The 19,025-nt window shown below is 41.5% G+C and overlaps 1 protein-coding gene across 7 annotated transcripts in view; it reads right to left on the bottom strand.

Annotated features, from left to right (window-relative positions):
* Sept11 (septin 11) overlaps nt 1-19,025 on the bottom strand; it is an 85,574-nt gene that overhangs the window by 61,119 nt on the left and 5,430 nt on the right. Inside the window, exon 1 of one of the 7 annotated variants that reach the window (XM_013516164.1) lies at nt 17,743-17,766. The exons of the other annotated variants lie outside the window; for them this stretch is intronic. Coding sequence (XP_013371618.1) covers nt 17,743-17,751 — 9 coding nt within the window. The 5' untranslated portion in view covers nt 17,752-17,766. Of the gene's footprint in view, nt 1-17,742; nt 17,767-19,025 lie in introns of those variants that run through there. 7 annotated transcript variants of the gene reach the window in all.

Genomic DNA, 19,025 nt, shown 5'->3' with positions numbered 1-19,025 from the left:
CTGTGAAGCTGAGGCAAAAGGATCTCAAGTTTAAGCCCACCCTGGTCTACTTACCGACCTAGGGAGATCCTATCTCAAAAACTTTTAAAATAAATAAAATGGGCTACAGTTGAGTACAAAGGCCCTGGGTGCAATCCCTAGTAACACACACACACACACACACACACACCAGTAACACAAGTACCAAAACAGAAAAATAACTGTGATGGGTAACCCATGTACCACAATAGGCATTTTTTTAAAATTAGGTCTAAAAAGATCCAAGCCAAAAAGGAAGTGAAGACTGAATGAAGAAAAGAACATATTCATTATTTCTCCAAGTAATAAAAATCAGAGCTCTCTTTATGCATACTCACTGTTATAGCCTTTTATACCAAATCTCTACTGTGTAAAGAACACAGAACTATACACCCAACACTCAGCTGAGAAACTCATTACCACAAGTTTTGATGCCCCAGAGTGCCCTATATAATGGCACCCTTCTCTATCCATGGAACCCATAAGGGGTAAACACTGTCCTGAATTTGCATTAAGGCACTTTTTTCTTTATAATGTTACCTCCCATACCACTATCAGCACACAGTGACTAGAATGCTTGACTTCAAAGTAACAGCTACTAAGTACAGAATCTTAACAGAGGTAAGATTCTCCCAACATCTGTCAGGAAACGCAGATCCTCCCTAGAGGGGACTGAGCAGGAACGGAGGCCTGGGGTTACTTCAGCGGAAAACTTCCAGGGTAGACAAATTTCTCCTTTCCCAACTGCATATCCCCACAGGGCTGGCTCTTTAACACAGTTCAGCCAAAACAATATATTGTATCAGAGTGAATGAAAAGCTGAAAGGAAGACCCAGCTGTCTTCTATCAAGAGACAGAGCAGAGATTTACTAAAATGTAAAAAGTCGCTGGGTGTGGTGGCGCATGCTTATAATCCCAGCACTTGGAAGGCTGAGGCAGGAGGATTGCCATGAATTCTGGGCTGCAAAATGAGATCAAGGCCAAAGTAAACTAGGCAGTTAGGCCCTGTCTCCAAAAAAATGTAAAAAGATGTGTGCAAGTTTCCTGTTTGAAAAATACAGGACTTTTCATAAAACAATGTAATTTTTGTTAACAAGGAATAAGTTTATTATTTATATTAAACAAATTAATAAGCAAATATTTTAAAAATAGAAGTGGATTGAAGTTACAACAAAAACCCATAGGAAAATGCCAAGGAGAAGCACTCTGTCTTAACAGAGGTAAGTATACCAACTAACCAAAAACACCACAAAAGGGCTCTCAAAGTGAGCCCTGGGGGTGGGAGAGCACGCAAGGGCCTTTGTCCTGCACCCTTGGTGAGGTGTTTGTTAAGTTCTTTGGGCCACAGGCTGCAGTACACACATGAGCAGCACAAAGAGAAACCCACATTAGGAGACATAGCCTTTTCCAGGGCTTATAAATTCTCGACTGCACTGGAGACCTAAGTTACACTTGATTCACGGTATCTGCAGGCAGCCCCAAAACTCAGAGGTTCTTCTCACCATAGATTAGCCAACCAGCAGGGTCCTGAACACAGCTCGGTGATGGACAGGGGCGTCTGGGTTTCCTACACCAAGTACTAGAAAGCCACTGAAGAACCTGCCTCCAAAATACCTTTCTAGAACGCCTCCATTCTACTGTCCTGGGGGATCTGGCTCCGCTTCTAGGCTTATGGACCTTAAGCAGGTCACTTACTCTCCTGGGCCCTGGCTTTCTTCTCTATCAAATAAAAAAACTGGGTGAAATGATAAAGCCCTTCTTCTGCTAACACTCCGTGAAACCTGACATAAAAGCCTCACAGCATCTGCTATGGGGGTTGGTCGACTGTCAGTCTCGACATAGCTACTGGCTTTTCTACAGTCCACACAGGCCACAAGCAGTAGACATTTTGGGGTGATTTTGAGACAGAAGGGAAGGAAGAAGGGAAAGTAAACACTGGACCTCCAGGATGCTTTAATCTGATTTCAGTTGCTGAGTATCATTTATGAATACCAATGCAACATGAATGATCAGAAAAATTGGTAAAGCCAGGTGTGGTGGTACATGCCTATAATTCCAGCAGGAGGATCACTGTGAGTGTGAGACCAGCCTGGGCTACACAGTGGCTTACTGCTTTAAATCTATAAAACTAGCTAACATTATAAGGTGCTATTCACATGCCAGACACCAACTGAAGTGCTTTACATAAGCATGAGTGTTTCATATTGTCCCAGGCCTGTGACAAGCTACCCACTCCTCATTTTACAGATGTGGCAACTAAGTCACAGAGATGCAAAAGAAATTTGCCCAAGGTTTCAGACCAAAGCTGGGCATGGTGGCACATGCCTGTAATAACAACACTTAGAAGGCTAAGGCAGAAGGATCGCCTTGAGTTTGAGATCAGACTAGACTACATCATGAGTTCAAGGCCAGCCTGGACTACTTAGGGAGACCCTGTTCGGGGGAGAGGGGGGGGACTGACAAACTCAACCAAAAAAAACAAAAACCAAGGTTTCAGAGCAAGTAACGAAGCCTGGATTTTAACCCACATTGATATTATTGATATTATGATATGTTACCAACAATGCACCTCAAAAATTTTCCACATAAACAAATGTTAGTTTCCATCCCGTCTGTCTGGAGACCTGAACTGACAGCGGTGGCCCAAGAGGGGGCTGCTGTCTGCGGACGGGGCCGCAGACAGAGAAGGGGAGGTGCTGCCCTCTGAGCATCAGAACAGAAAACTCCCCTACACAGTGCAAGTGTCGATGTCAGGTGCACACTCGCTGCCAGGCTGTGTCGCACCTCCGCACAGTGACAGGTCGGTTTCCCCAGGGCCAGGGGGTGACAGATGCTGGGGAGCAAGGCCACAGCTCAGGAGATTGGCCCGTATCACGCTGGCAGGAGGGGCAAAGCCAGGATAGGAAAGGAGGAGGGGCCAGGCTTTCTCCTCTCCCCTCTCCCCTTCTTTCTTTCCCTGCCACACTGAGGGCCAGGGCCTCAGCACACTGAACCACAGCTCTGCCACCGAGCTAAATCTGCAGCCAGGTCTTTTTAAATTTTATTTTGAAACAGGGTCTCATTAAATTGCCCAGGCTGGGCTTTGTCCTCTTGCCTCAGCCTTCTGTGTAACTGGGATTTGGCCCTGCTTTAAAGAAAAAAAAAATATTTTTAAGGGATCAAGTGGCAAAGGTCTGAAAGTGTGCCTCACTTTCCAGAGTAACTCCTCCACACATAGCAGCAGACAGAGCCCAAAGTACAGCAGAAGGGGCTCTCACCGACTGCAAGGGTCCATCAGTATACTCAAGAGGAGTCGGTCCTCTCCATCTGTGATCCTCATCCTTAGACTCAACCAAACACGGATGAAAAGCACTCAGGGAGAGAAGCATGTCTATACTTACCATCTGCCATGGTTTCTTATCTTTCACTGCACAACTACTGACTCAGCATTTCCACTGCGCTAGGTATAGTAAGTAATTCAGATGTGATTTTAAAGTATATGAGAGAGTGTACAGGCTCTATGAAGAAGGACCTGAGCATCTCTTATTTTGTTATCTTTCCCGTGGATACCAGGATGACTGTCTGCTTTTTTAAAAGGTGTTCTGATCACATAGGGCATCTCTTGAGTTAGTTCAGGAAAAAACAACCCTACTACCACTTACTTAACTACTGTGGACTTCGGGCAAATTATTTAGCCCTTTTAAGTCTTTTTCATCTGCAAAACAGCATAACAATAATGCTACTCTTAAGACCGTGGCCAGAAGTGGCAGCACACGTCTGTAATCCCAGCACTCAGGAGGCTGAGGCAGTTCCAGGCCAACCTGGGCTACAAAGTAAACTATAGGCCGGCCTAAACTGCACAGTGAGACCCTGTCTCAAAAAGACCAAAAAAAAGGACTGTGACTGACTAAAAGAGATAACGCACAAGGAATTCTTAGATACATCGCCTGCCTCAGGGTGAGCACTCAAAATTGGTTGTTTTGTTTTGTTTTGAGACAGGGTCCTTTTACACAGTTCAGGCTGGCCTTGAATTCACTAGGTAGCCCACACTGGCCTTGAACTCAGAGATCCTCCTGCCTCAGCCTCTCAAGTGCTGGGATTACAGATGTGTACCACCATTCCCAGCTTTGTTTTGTGTGTGTGTGTGTGTGTGTGTGTGTGTGTGTGTGTGTGAGAGAGAGAGAGAGAGAGAGAGAGAGAGAGAGAGAGAGAGAGAGAGATACTGGGAATCAAACCCAGGTGTACTCTAGAGCTCAGCTGCATCCTTAGCCTTTTTTATTTTGAGACAAGGTCTCACCAAGTTGCCCAGGAAAGACCTGAACTTGTGATCCTCCTGCCTCAGCCTCCCTCAATGCTAGGATTATAGCTGTGCATACTTGCTCGCTCAAACTTACTGCCAAGTAAACTGAGCTTTATAAACCAGGAAATCAACTAAATGAAATAAAATACCTGATATTAAAATGAGATGTCTAATCCAAAACACACACAAACAATCTTAAGGACCCTATTGCTAACTTAAGAGCTCCCTTGCTTGTCTTCCATTTTAGCTTATACTCAACTGCTAATTACAAAGCAGTGTTAGTTATCTCATAAAAGTTTATGAAAATCACAGGACATTAAAGGCCTGTCCTTAACAAGAGGATTCCTGATCCCCCTCCTTTCATGCCCTAGGTTCCAAGCCTCTTTGAGTTGTTCTTAATTTACGGTTCGGGATGCCTTCTATATAAATGAACTAATTTCTCACCAGTTGCTATATTACTATCCCCTCCAAACCACTGAGGAAGCACAAAATAATACTTAAATGAATTTCAGTGAAAAGTGAACTAGATTTCTAAAGAAAGACATCAAAAGTACAAACCAAAAAGAAAAGACACCACACTTAAGCTCCTGTATAAGCAAACACCAAAAACAAAAGATACCTAGTTGAGTAGAAAATATGTAAGCATTTAAGAAAGGATGGCTGTCAACAAGAGACAGCCAACAGAGGGGCGGATTGAGGTCAGGATGCAAATAGGTCATTCACAAAGAAACAAATACAACCAGTAAGCACAAGGACAGACAGCCAATCTTACTAAATCACAGCAGTCGGGATCATAGCCACCTAGAGCTGGTTGAGTCTTAGGGGCCACTGGCCACCTTTACTTCATAATTACTTTAGGAAAGTAATTTACATCTTCATATTTCAAAAGGCCTATTTTTTAAAAGACCACACTGGGCACAGCTGAGGCACTATGACAACTACACACAGCCCCAGACTTAATGATGAGGTGCCACTTAGGGTTTTCAACCTTGCTACAGTGTGAAGCCAACACATACTCAGTAGGAACTGTACTCTGATTCTGAATTTTTATCTTCCCCTGGCTAGTGATACATGGCACAATATTCTCTTGAGATGTTGAACAGTGGTGATGAGTCCAGCTCTGTCAGCCACAAAATCACACAGGTAAGCAATAGATGCTTTACAACAAACTGTGTTGTTAGGTTACAATGGCCTTGTTAGAGGTATTAACTGCATTTTCCACTCACTATGGATTTATCAAGACACAAACCCACCTAAAGGGAAGAACCACCTGTACTTGTCCTTTCATACCTGGACCTCTGTTGGGTCTTTCTGGTCTTTCAGGATAGGGAGTGTATCACTGAATAGCTCTGAAACTGTGTCCATTCCAAAGTGATTTTCTTGTTCTTTCACAAGTGAATACTATCCTTTTAAGAAGCTATAAATCCTGGTATATTAATAAGTGTTATGCTACACCCAGACATGACTGAAAAATCATAATTAAAAAGTACTGAGCTAAAACAACTACAACATTCTGCTCCAGAACAGGGAGTAAAATAATTTAAAATTTAAAAATAACTGATGTTGCCTTTCACCAATATACAACCAGGCAAGTCTGCAAGAAGGCTATAGGCTATTCTTAAATTTAGTGTTAAAATTTCAATATCTTAAGCGAGGGATCAACTTGAAAAAAAAAAAACCTCTATAAAAAATAAAGTAGTATGCTGGGCATGGTGGTACAGGCCTGTAATCCTAACACTTGCGAGGCTGAGGCAGGAGGATGGTTGTGAGATCAAGACCACCCTGGCCTACAAAACGAGCTCAAGGCCGGCCTGAACTGCATAGCAAGACCCTGTCTCAAAAAGAGAAAAATAAATACATAAAGTAGCATAGGATGGTGTCAGAACATCAGTAACATAAAACCTCCAGCTCTGCTACCTTTCAGTTGGATGACTTTGGGGCAAGATACTTTTAAATTCTTTATCTTTGTAAAATGAGGATAGTATCTGTCTTATCTCTATATATAATACATTTGTTATAGTTTCAAATGAAATAACACACCTAGGAGTCTCACCCACATTAAGCAATTCTGTAGTAAGCAATATTTAATGTGTTCTTTGCTATCAATTTTGTTAGACACACAAGTAGGTTTATGTAAGATATACACATAGATATCACAAAATTGAATACTTATTCTTCTCACAACTCCTGTCATTTTCACTCCCAGAGGACACACACAGCTATGAATCACCACCTCTCACAGTATTATTACTTAAACCTTCACCAAGTATGCTGGCAGTTCTCTGGAAGACAATTACGCAATGAAAATAAAACACTGAAAGCAACCCATTAATTTCCTCACAAAACAACTTCAAGGCTCATTGCTATACATATAATTTCAATTATTAGGAAAAAGAACCCTGGGGCAGGCCCTAAATATGGCATCAAAGGGAATTACCTATGTCACTTGCCAAGACTGCTTTACCCAGTGATTGCCATGTTCTCTGATTAACAGGAGTAAATTACATTACACTACCAACTCCAATTCGGTGTGCAACCAGGGCTGAGAACTGGGTTGAGACTAGAAACAGGGAAAATGAAAGTTAAAAGTTTAAACCCACTGCATGTGCTCATTTCTCCGGCCTCCAAAGCCCCCTGCTGTCAAGTGCTCAACCACTAAACAATGTTAACTGTGAGAACTCCTGGGGAGAATTTAGCAGGTTATGCATCTGTTCTGTAATCTTCTAGGATGCTATGCTTCTAGTAATTCTTACTGATTAAGTTCCTCCACATAGGCGGACACCTGAGTATATAACTGCTGAGGTACTTTTGAAACAATAATTGTCAGCCACGTTATACTGTGTTTAAGAAACGTAAGACATGAAAACTATTACAGTACAAGAAGGTGTCTACTTTGTACAGGAGCCTAAGGGGGACTCTGCAGGGTGAGTTTGGGGGGACCTAAGAAGCCCAGACACCTTAAAGGATGAGCCGATGCAGAGGACGGGCATGGCCAGGGGCAAAGCTGTCTCTGGGTAATGTTCAAAGATAAAGAGAGGGACACACATGGGGCCCTGCAAGTTGTCTAGTGGGGACTGGAAGTGAAGGTATCCCATCTCAGAAGAGCACTCATGTCACCTGGCAGCAGAGCCTTGACATAACTGTTTTTGCAGGGGAAAACAACAACTTCTTGCCTCTTGAATAATCTTTTCCTTTGGAAAACTCATCCTCAAAAAAGGATCCTTTAACTCTATAGTTTACAAAAAAGTACTGTGATTTGAGTTTGTTTGTTGACAGTACTGGGGGTTGAACCCAGGGCCTCTGCATTGAGGTACATTCCCCACACTTGTTTATTTTGAGACAGGGTCTCACTAAATTGCCTACATTGGGCTTGAATTTATAATCCTCCTGCCTCTGCCTCACACAGTGCTGGGATAATAAGCATATGTCACCAAGCCCAGCTATAAAATATTTTTTAAGAACTAAAGTAAACACCTGAATTTTAAAATAAATTAGAAAGAGCTTAGAAATGTCCGAAGTGAATTTCTTATTAAACCTTTTATTTAAAGTAGTAGAGCGAGATCACATTCGCAAGTTGCTGTTTGTGATGGATCCTTTGTTGTGTTTTTTCAGCTGTGGCAACTCTGCTCTCCATGAGCCACGAAGTTGGTAGAGTCTGGCTTACTCCTGTTGACTGGATTTTGGGTGGGCTTCTCTTTTCTAGTTTCTTGGGGAAAATGAGCATGCATCCATTTATTAATTCACTTGCTGCCTAAAGTGAAAGATTTATTTTATTTGGTTAGGGACCTGAAATATGACTCAGATGACATCTCAAATTTTCCTGTAACTTTTAAATTAAGTTCAAATGTCTCTTATTTTATACTTTTGTAATCATCAAAATAATAAAATGCCACTTCTTTTACAAAAGTTGGTTTAGCCACAGGAATATTCAATTGTGGACTTAATTTAGAAAACAAGCAGAAGGGCAGGTGTAATGGTGCATGCCTGTAATCCCAGCACTGGGGAGGCCGAGGCAGGAGGATCACTGTGAGTTCAAGGCCAACCTGGACTACACAGTAAGACCTTGTCTCAAAAAGACAAAAAAAAAAAGCAGAAGACAAGGGCTAATACTGCCTTCTGTGGGCCCATTCATTCCCGTCCGCCAAATCAGAATGAGCAGGACATGGTTACAGTAACGAGACAATGTCTTTGAGTCTGAGATGGTCAGTGTAGGCTGTAATATTAGTAGAGCGTATCTAAACCATTGTGCTCTTAAACAAGACTGAGCATGAGAAGCACTTTCTATTTCCAACTTGCTTCTGCTGGTCTGAAAATCCACAAACAAATCCAGCATCCGGCTGCAACTAGGGAGTCTTTTCAAGGCAGGGAGTGGTGTCCAGCTAAACAAAATGTGAAAGGAAGATTGTTCCACATGTGCACACAGAGTCTTTAACTTCTAATCCCATGTTTCTTAGTAAAAATGCTCCAGGGTAACAGTATTTGAGCAGGATGAAATGAGAGGAGCTGAAAGGTTAAAGGTAACAAAAAAACAAGGGTATCTTTGCTAGAAAGATAGCCAGGCATGGTGGTGCAAGCCTCTTATCCCAGTACTCCAGGAGCCTGAAACAAGAGGGTCACAAATTCAAGGCCAGCCTGGATAATTTGGTGATTTCAGGAGACCCTACCTCGAGATAAAAAATGGACCAGAGATGTGGTAGCTCCGTGTGAAGGTCTTGGGTTCAATCCCTAGTACCACAGGAAAAAAAAAAAGAAACAAAGTAAAAAGATACCCTACACACTTTACTGCCCTTTCCCTAAACTATTATCATATGAAACTATAATTTTTGTAGATGAGAAGTGTCTGAATACCAACTATTTCATATATTTCAACTACTACAAAATTTTGCAGAATGGACACTTCTGTCACATCTTTTTACTGTTGATGTTCAACTAGTTTTATACTTTCAGTATTATGAGAGGCATTTGGAAAGAATATCAAAATGCATATAAAAGCTACAGAAAATTTACCACTGTCTTTTAAACAGGCTAAATCATCCTCCCAGGACAATGTTTCCTAAAAAACCTTATTTATGAAACATCTGCCTTTCAATTTTCCCAAGATTCTCAAATTGTCACCAATAGTTCCCAGAGGACACACTTGTCTATAGGCAGGAAGAAAAAAGGAAAAGGAGGGAGACTGCCAGGTTCCTGTGGGGTAGGGAAGGGTTAATGAGAAATTTAAGTCACAGCTTTAGTCCCAGGACTCAGTTTCCTTACTTTAAAGGAAAGCTCTGAGCCGGGTGTGGTGGCGCATGCCTGTAATCCCAGTACTCGGGAGGCTGAGGCAGGAGGATTGTTGCTAGTTCGAGACCAGCCTGGGCTACAAGTGAGCTCAAGGTGCATCTGAACTGAATAGCAAGGCCCTGTCTCAAAAAGACAAAACAAAACAACAAAAAAGCCTCTGGATTCAGTGACCTCTCTAAAAGTTCCTCCTTGGCTATAGCACTAATAATTTATTGGAATTTAGTAACAGGCTTTATTCTACATATACCCACTTGCATTTTATATCATCCTTGTTCCCAACTCATAAATGATTTACAGTCTGTAAGAACAGCCATTAATTGTCATTGGATCTCAACCAAAATTAATAATCCAGCCCCATTCACTATACATAGCACAGGTTTTTGCAGAGGCACATTTGCTTGCCTGCCACACATTCTGGATTTCTGCTGTGCTCCTACTCAACCACAAGTCAACTTTGATTCCTCTTCTGCTGGGAATCTCTATCCCTTTTTGAGAGATCCTGTGAAAGAAACAGTTGAAAGGTTTCGATGCTGGCTGAAATGACCTATACACTTCAAATCAGACTTCAAGCTCTCCGTTCACTTCAGTTTTTAAAACAAGTACATTTTTCACACATCCATACCCCCATGTTTTAATTGTTCAGATTTTAAAGGAGCTGAAAGGCATACCAAAAAAAGAATTTTAATAATAATAAATAAATTTTTCCAATTCAAATCAGACTGCAAATTGGCAGAGTCCGCTCACAAACATGTTTATGTGACCCACATGGTATTTTTCAAATATTTGATTTAATGTTGCCAAAAATTTGAGAGACAGAAATTTCCCTTAAAATTCTAAATGTACATCCTCTCTTGCAAACTGAAAACTGTGCAGTACTTCTCTAGCCAGAGGCAGGAGGCAGAGTGTGCTTGCATAGTCACAGCAGTTTAACTGAAGAACATGAAAGTTTTCTTTTTTTGGTACTTTTTTTTCCAGCCAAAAAATAAGCTAGCCAAGCACAGTGGTGCCTCCCTACACAGTATTCCCAGCTACAATGAGGCTGAGCAAGGAAGACCAAATTCAAGGCCAGCCTGGTCAACTCAGTGAGACCCTATCTCAAAATTAAAATTAAAATAAATTCTTAAGGCTGGGATGTAGTTCAGTGGTAGATGACTTATCTAGCACATGCCAGGCCCTGAGTTCAATACCCAGTACCACAAAAATAAAAGAACAAAAAACAAAAAATAAGTTACATAATAAAGCTCACTTTGATCAAAGATGGCTTCTGTGTCTCCCTTACTATTTTACCATACCATCAGTAATTTAATTCAGAAACAAACAGTTTACCAAAATTGTGATAAGCCATTGATCGTTAACTATTTTAAAGAAAATACATAAGGTAAGTTTCTATTATTAATGTATGACAACATAAACATTTTTCTGTTTACTGTAATAAAATATAATCATTGAGACCTAGATTATGTAATTTATTTTCTCTGTGTTACTGTTAGATTTAAACTTGGTGTTTGACAAAGGCATTTGAAAATCTATAAACTTAATTTTTTAAATGCTGCTTTTCTGTACTAATCTTGTACCCTCTTTGCTGAAAATAGGTGCTATACTTGGCTAATCAGGTCAGAGTTCTAGAAGCCTTCACAATTTCTGGTCTCTGCCCTGCATGAAAAGGACAGCATGTCTGGTCTGACGAGACATCATCCTCGGGATCATCCTCAGCCCTACCCCAGATCAAATGTCTCTGTCACATGGAGACAAGAAGACTCACTTCATGGGAGGACTACCTGAAAAAACAGCGTGGATCTTGATTTGCATACTGCAGTAGCATTAATATTTAGGGTAACACTATGGTTCAGATCTCTAGTGTCCCCTGAAGGCCCATGTGTTACAGGGCTAGTCCCCAGCTAGCACTACTAGAAATGGTATGTTAGGAAGTGAAGCCCAGAGGGAGGTTTCAAGTCACTGGGGTACTGCCCTTGAGGGAAAGAGTGCCACCCCAGGTCCTTCCACTCCTGTTCTTTCCCATCTGCAAGAGTTCTGCTCTCGAATGCATTCCCCACCATGGTGGGCTGTCTCATCACAGGCCCAAGGACAACTGCATCAACTGATCCTGTACAGGCACCTCCAAAAGTGAGAGCCAAAATGAATTTTTTCTCTTTATAAGCTGACTGCCTCAAGTATTTGCTAAAGTAGTGGAATGCTAACATGGGGTCCTGTCCCACTATTCACTATCGCCACCAGCCCTGGGATAAAGTAAATGGGGCTACACTGCAACACAGATGATGAGATTGAAGAGATATTCTGTCTCCCAGAAACACAGTTAACAAAAGACTAACCGAGCCCAATAGGCAGATTCTACTGGAGACATGGTCATGTTTAAAAACAACAGCATCCTGCTGCCATGGAAAGCTTGCCATGGTACAGAAGGCTGCTAATATAGCTCTTCTTCAAATGTACGTTATCTTTTTCTATCAACAAGACAGATTAGCCAAATCCTAGGAGCATCTCTGATCATACAAGGTTCTTTAACCATCACAAGTGCATTCCCCTAAGTCCTAAGAACAGGGTTCCAAATGTGGGATTTACATATTCTACACTCTATCATAAGAAACAAAATCATTATTAGCTCCTAAATTCAATGGCAAAAGCACAGCTACAATTCTTGCTTTATGTTGTAAGAAATGCTCTGTTAATATCAGTGTTGCAAGTAGTATTTCCTTCAAGGTGTTCATATGATTAAAATGTCTCTACTACAAGGATTTCTTTTTTATGAACCAAAATACAGAAAATAAACAGGCATTTCCTGTAATAAGCTCTACCAGAAACAGACATAAAAGTCTCAGCCCAACAGACAAAATTTCTTACGTGACTCCTTTACATTGTCAATGACAAAAACACTTCCCCCAATAAGAGTATCTACAATATTGTGGTTAGATTCAGGCACAGCATCTCCATTTCCAAGGTCATAAGGAAACAAATCTTACAGGCCTTCTGGACCGGTCCAGAAGGTAATGAATCAACCCAGCCAATCTGTAGGTCTGGCAGGGACGGTCTGCAGAAAGCCCAGGACATTTGATATGAGCTCAAACCAAGCTGTCTCTCTCTGGACTAAGTTCCTAAGTTTTCTGGAGACTGAGCTAAAAAATGAACCTCAGCTTTGTTTTTACCTTTCAAAGTTTCCATGATGCTACAACACTGCTGGCACTCAATAAAGCTCAATGATAAATACTGAATATGGACAGTATTTAATATGCGTTTTAAATTATGCATAAGCCCAAAGCCCAAGCCCAAAACACAGGTAAGCAAAGTCTGGCACAGGAACTGCTCTGTCTCAGAGTTCAAACCTGGCTTTTTATTACTGCAATGATGGTGATGAAGCAGTTCAAGCATACAGACCATCACATGTCTACAAATACTCATTACCTATCTCTGTCAAATCATACCTTTTACCATCCATATATTTCACTTTCTTTTCTTAATTATAGATGACTTTCAAGATCCCGCATTACCTCTCCTTCCTCAGGTCAACACCCTGGCTCTTAAGAAAAGAGATGAGATGGTGCCTGGGACTTATTCCAAAACAATCTGAGAAGGAGGGGTGGAAGGAAGCTAGAGACAGGGGGAAAAGATGATGTAAGAATTGGCCATGAGTTGATAACTGGCCTGGATGATGGGATGGAAGGGTTCATACACTGCTCTGTTTTGTTATATATGTTTGGAATTTTTGTTAATAAAGTTTTTCAAAGCAGGAAACAGACTCTAAATATCTCTATGCTAAAACTATGCTATATATTACGGTAGCTACTAGCCCCATGTGGCTGTTTAAGTGTCAATTCACTAAAATCCCTTATTTATTTATTTACTTACTTATTTACTTGGGCTGTGGATGGGTTCCAGGGCCTCATGCCTGCTAGGCAAGTGTTCTGACAGTGGGCTATATTCCTAGCCCAAAATTAAACAAAATAAAAATTTCAGTTCCACAGCTTCATCAGTTACGTTTCAAGGGTTCATTAGTCACATATGGACACTACATTGAAGCACACTTCCCATCATCACAGATGGGTGTGTGGCAGCACTGCTCTGCAGCCCAGGCTGGCACCTCTACTTCAAAAGCATCTGAAGAGTGTGTCACCAGCATCGGAAGACTTGACCCTGAGACCACCACTGTTTACCTTGAGCTGTCTGAGTCCTCATCCATCAAAGTGGGGCTGAAGGTATTGGGTTAAAACACTACGTAACAGTACCAACACAAAGGTGTTGTGAAGATACACTTTCAGCCACTGAAATCTAATCAAGTGAAAAACACGTGGAACCACACAATCTCCCTTAGGAAATCACTAAGATGTGTACATCACAATGAGTGAGTGGCAAAACCAATGTGCAAGTCAGCAGTAACATTCCAAAGTACCTTTTTTTTTTTTTCCCCAGTTTTTTTCCGGTACCGGGAATCAAACTCAAGACCTTGCGCTTGCCAGGCAGGCGCTATGCCACTAAGCTAAATCCCCAGACCCCGCAAAGTACATTTAAAGAGAAAAAAAAACACACAACTGAAAATGACTCCAGTTTTAGTTTGAGAAATAGAGAAAAATCACACATTTCAACTTCCAATTTATCTTCTCCTACTTCCTTTATTAGGAATAGAAAAATAACTTTTATTAACACTTAATTTTCTCATGGTTAAGATTAAAACTGAATGACAGAAAACTGGCCAAGGTTGGTAGCTAGAATGTACCATTTAGGTCGAACAGCCAAGACACTTAAATGCCAGGCTAACAATCGAGACTGTAATTTTCTCTACATATGAGACAGATTCTTATATCCAGATACAGTGAGTATAGAAAATCTCAAAGAAAGAATTTAATTTCTTTCCTTTTCTTTGAGACAATGTCTCACTGTACAATCCAGCCCTTTAATTCACTACAGAGGCCAGCCTGGCCTCAAACTCAAGGCCATCTTCCTGTCTCTGCCTTCCAAGTGCTGGGGTTACAGCCATGTGCCACCACACCCAGCTCAAAGAAAGAATTTAAAAGACTATTAATCTCACCTTTCCAAAATGAGATTATTCTGCATCGAGAATAGTATTTCCATTTATTGTAGAATAATCTATGAGAAACTGATTAAACAGGTACTATTTCCAGCAACCTTTCATCATTAAATCTGGTTATCAGAAAAAAACAAACATGATAATCATTTACCTCACAGTATAAGAAAAGTTAAATAAACCAAGTGAGAGATCTGCCTCTCAAAGCAGGCCAAACCAGAACTTCTCAGCCTTTTCCCCCAGGTCTGCATGTGAGGAGAGCTGTGCACACAGTGAGCCTGCACCAAGGGACACAAGGCTGGACCAAGAAAACGAGGGAGCAGAAGCTGAGGGGGATGGCTGTTATTATATGTGCATGCCTTTATCCAAAGCTGTTAGGAGCAGATCCTGGGGAAGTATTTAAAGACTGGGATTTTAAAAATATTCATAGGCATTCACCAATTTTTTGACAATGGGCCAAGGCTTTTTCATCACAATGGTTGAGAGAAATTCCAATAAGGGTGTCTTCCCAGTGTAAACTCACAGACATATCTAGAGTTTCCAGTTTCTTTAAAGAAAGTATTTTTATCAATGCAATCTGAGTGCAGACTTTTTAGATACTTACAATTTTTCTCCAACTTTGTACAACTGTCTCACTTATATTAAATTCCTAGGTTTTATTTCAGCAAAACTCTCACCTTCATCAAATCTTTCCAAAACATTTAATTTAGAAATTGTTTGCTTTTCACACTTACATCTCATGCGTTTATAGAACATAAAATTGCTTTATGCAAATATGATGATTTCTACAACAGCAGGTCTGCCAACAGAAAACTGATGCAGTAAGACAGCCCTGCTGCATGTACAGAAATGCCTGTGAGCCCTAAAATAAAATGCCAGTCCAGCAGTCAAAAGCACTTGGAATGCTGTGGGCAGTCAGCGTGTTTTGTAGAGGGAATGGAGAGTACAAATTAATCTGGCAGAGTCTGAAAACATTTTCTCCAGATACTGATACAACTTTCCAATTCCCTTTGGTGTGCCCTTTTTATCTCTGCCTTAACCAAAAAGAATAAAATATCTAATGGTATACGCTGGGAGGAAAGACAGCTGGAAATCACCCTTTAATTACTCCTCAAATTTTAAAGGTAGAAGAAAAGGGAATGAAATGGGCCCCACCCTTTCTGAATGCTGAGCCAAGTTCCAGACACTATCCAAGGGCAAGGCCAGTTCTGAACACTGGTTAGAAAAGCCAAACAGAATTCTGCCAATGCCAAAGGCCAAACATTATTTGACTCCCAACATAGAAAGTCCTCAAATATCAGATTGGGTGAAAGCACCATCATGATTAAGACATGAGGTAGGAACAACCTATGTCTCGGTAACTTAACTCTAAACTTAAGCTTTTTTCTAAGATCTCTACATCTTAATGATGGGGTAACCCATTTGGCTTTGATTTTAACTTGTGGTGTGCTGGGAGTGAGAAAAAAAAGGGTTTTGAAATCTTCACTTCTACATCATGTAGACTAGGGCTCAATGTTTGCTGACTTCATGAACAGGAAATAGAAAAAACCACTGAGGAATTAGAATACAAGTTCTTCAAGAAGAATTGGCAACATTTAGAAGCACCCCCATTTCCCCACACACCTACAGAAATCTCCATTCTATTAAGTCAGAGTGGCACCATCCACTTCCCCCACCCCATCCCTGTCCGCTTTTGTTGGGATATAAAATCCAATTTAGATGTAGGTTCTCCTCCACACAGCCTAAGAGCCAGCTAGGGAGCTGCAGCTAGTGACAGCAGACTACTAGTAATCTCAATAACTGAAGCCTTAATTTTCTGCTTTAAATTCACCAAAATACCTTAGAATTTTAGTTTTAGAATGGAACAAATCTGACTGCTCGATAAGTCTCAGAGATAAAAAAAGTGCTCCATCTTGAAGGCATCCAACATTCCCTGGGAGAGTAGTGATTAAAAAAGCTCCAAGAAACTGATCAAGGCTGGAAAAACTCTGAAAGGTGAACAACCAAACTGCTGCAACAGTCCAGGGTACTAGTTTTAGACTGCCCACACATCACAGAAATCAAACCACAAAATGAGAACACTCACAGCAAATCCTCCAAATTCTTCTCCATTAATTTAGGTTGTTTCAAGAATTACCTCATTTTCCCACTCTACACAGGCAGTACAAGCTCAAAATTTTCTGTTTTCAAAACATTTTACACTTTGGCCCAAGTGCACAGCTCAGTCATTAAAACCATAGTTTCCTCACTTACTCAGTATCTAGTTCCTAGAATATAAAAATGTAACTGACTTGAATAAATTTCAAAAGTTACAAAGTACATACTATATACTCAAAAGCAAGCCTTTTATCCTAAGGAATGTAACTCTATTCCCAAGAACTAGAACTGAAAATTATAGAAAAGTTTAAGTAATATATCCAATTTCTTTTTCTCTTTTGAGTGTAATTTTTTTAAAACTTTGAAGTAAGCTCTTCAACAAATAGTACTGAACCCTGAGAGCTTGTTTGGAGGTTCTAGCAGGGGAGCACAGCACCTGCGCACCCCTGACCGAGGAATGGCCACCTCTATTGTGGTGGGGGCATGGGGTCATCCTCTTCCACCGAGCACGCAGCTTCGGGAGGGACGCACATGGAGCAGCACATGGAGCACTGAGGGAGGAAGGGGACACCTGCCTAGCCAGCCAGATCAGCCGCATCAACTCTGGCGATCAATGGGGTGACAGAAGTCACAGCCCGATCACCCCCACATCCAGCAAATAGTACTGAAAAACTCGTACGAGGTCAGTTTGTTTGGAACATTTTTTTAACATCTAAAATAGTTTCATAACCCTTTATTTGTATAAGGTTAAAAAAAAAGCTCTTAACCAGAAAACAAGCTGTTCTTCCTCCATATTTCCACAAAACACAAGGGCCTGCAACAAGGACTTGTGTACATGCAGTTAGTTTAGGGCGTGATTAAGGAGAAAAGGAATGGGGACTGGGAAAAGGGAACAGGAAGAAGAGAAAACCATCCTTAAGGGGATCATAGAGCTAATCAGCCCCTTGGGCTACACGTGAGCCCAGTTGGGACCCTCAGAATTTAGTTTATCCTATCTACTTCAGTGACAAAAGAGGAAGCATTTACTCACCAGCACCATCAGTCCAGGGCTAGTTCACAGCATGGTAACCTCTGTACACGCAGAGGTTAGAAGGGCTAAGCAGAGACGCCTGGGGCCAAAAGTGGAGCTCTGAGGTCTACACATTACTAAGATCCACACAGCAAGGCTGGAATAAAATTGTGAACCATGAGGATGTGGGGCACTAATCGTATCCAAGTCTTATCCAGTGGACCCGAAGGATTTTCACTCCTTCAGTCAAAAGTTCATAGAGGGAGGGAATACTGGAGTCCCTTCGGGTAAGTCTGGCAGTAGACTAAGAATGCATGAATGTGGCCAAGGGCTGGCAGAACATACTACTCACGAAATAAGGCTTTGTCTATTTTTTACCATTCAAGCTATATTGGCTAATTCCTCATTATTTGAAAAAGATAACAAAGCTGGGTGGGACACAGCACTTGGTGTGTCACAATGCGACATAGAAGTACAACCATCAGCAGAGGAATTTTTTAAATTGACAGAAGCCCAGATGGAGGGTGGAGTATCTAACCCAAGCCTTGGTGCTCAGACTGGAAAGTGGTGAGCTGTGCTTGAATACAGTCTACAGAAGAAGAGCTGCTCAGTTCCTGCCAGGGTAGGGTGGCAGCTTGGGTTTGAGCGCAGTTTTCAGAAGAAAGCTGTTATTATTTTAACTAGTATTTCCCCTGGATAACTTTTGTTTCTTTTAAGACAGGTTCTCGCTAAATTGACTATGCTGGCCTCAAACTTGGAATCCTGCCTCAGCCTCAGTAACTGGAATTATAAGCATGTGCCATCACCTAGCTTGGATAACTTTCACTGCAGACCAGTGTTCCAGGTATCAGTGTAAACCCTGTGTGTTCACTCATTCAAACTGCAACTCTAAAGCAGGCGCTGCTACTGTCTTACAGATGAGAGAAGTAACTTGCCCCAGGTCATAGAGCTTGCTACACAGCAGAGCTGATACTCCAGAGCCTGCATTCTTAATCAAAACGCTTCCACTGCTGCCTCTCAGCAGAGAGGAACTGCAGGGAAGGAAGGGCGCCAGCCGAGGCATCAGCACTGAGAAGGCTGGTGAAGGTCTGACTTGGAAGCATCCCAAGGGAAATAATTCCCTCGAGCAGCTGAAGTCCTCTTGGCCTCACAGTCATTTCCCAGAGAGTACAGTCCCGGGGGGCCACCAGAGAGCAGCAGAGAAGGTCTTTCAGAAGGTCACCCCATCGCCTACTTGGCGACAAAGCCACTGGGGGAACAACAAGTAATCACATCTTGCCTTCACTTCATTCTGGCTGCTGGAT

The sequence above is a fragment of the Chinchilla lanigera genome, unplaced genomic scaffold, assembly GCF_000276665.1.
Source record: "Chinchilla lanigera isolate Chin_1 unplaced genomic scaffold, ChiLan1.0 scaffold00032, whole genome shotgun sequence".
NCBI lineage: Eukaryota > Metazoa > Chordata > Mammalia > Rodentia > Chinchillidae > Chinchilla > Chinchilla lanigera.
The sequence above is the reverse complement of the archived record's forward strand: the minus strand, read 5'-3'. Positions and strand labels throughout refer to the sequence as shown.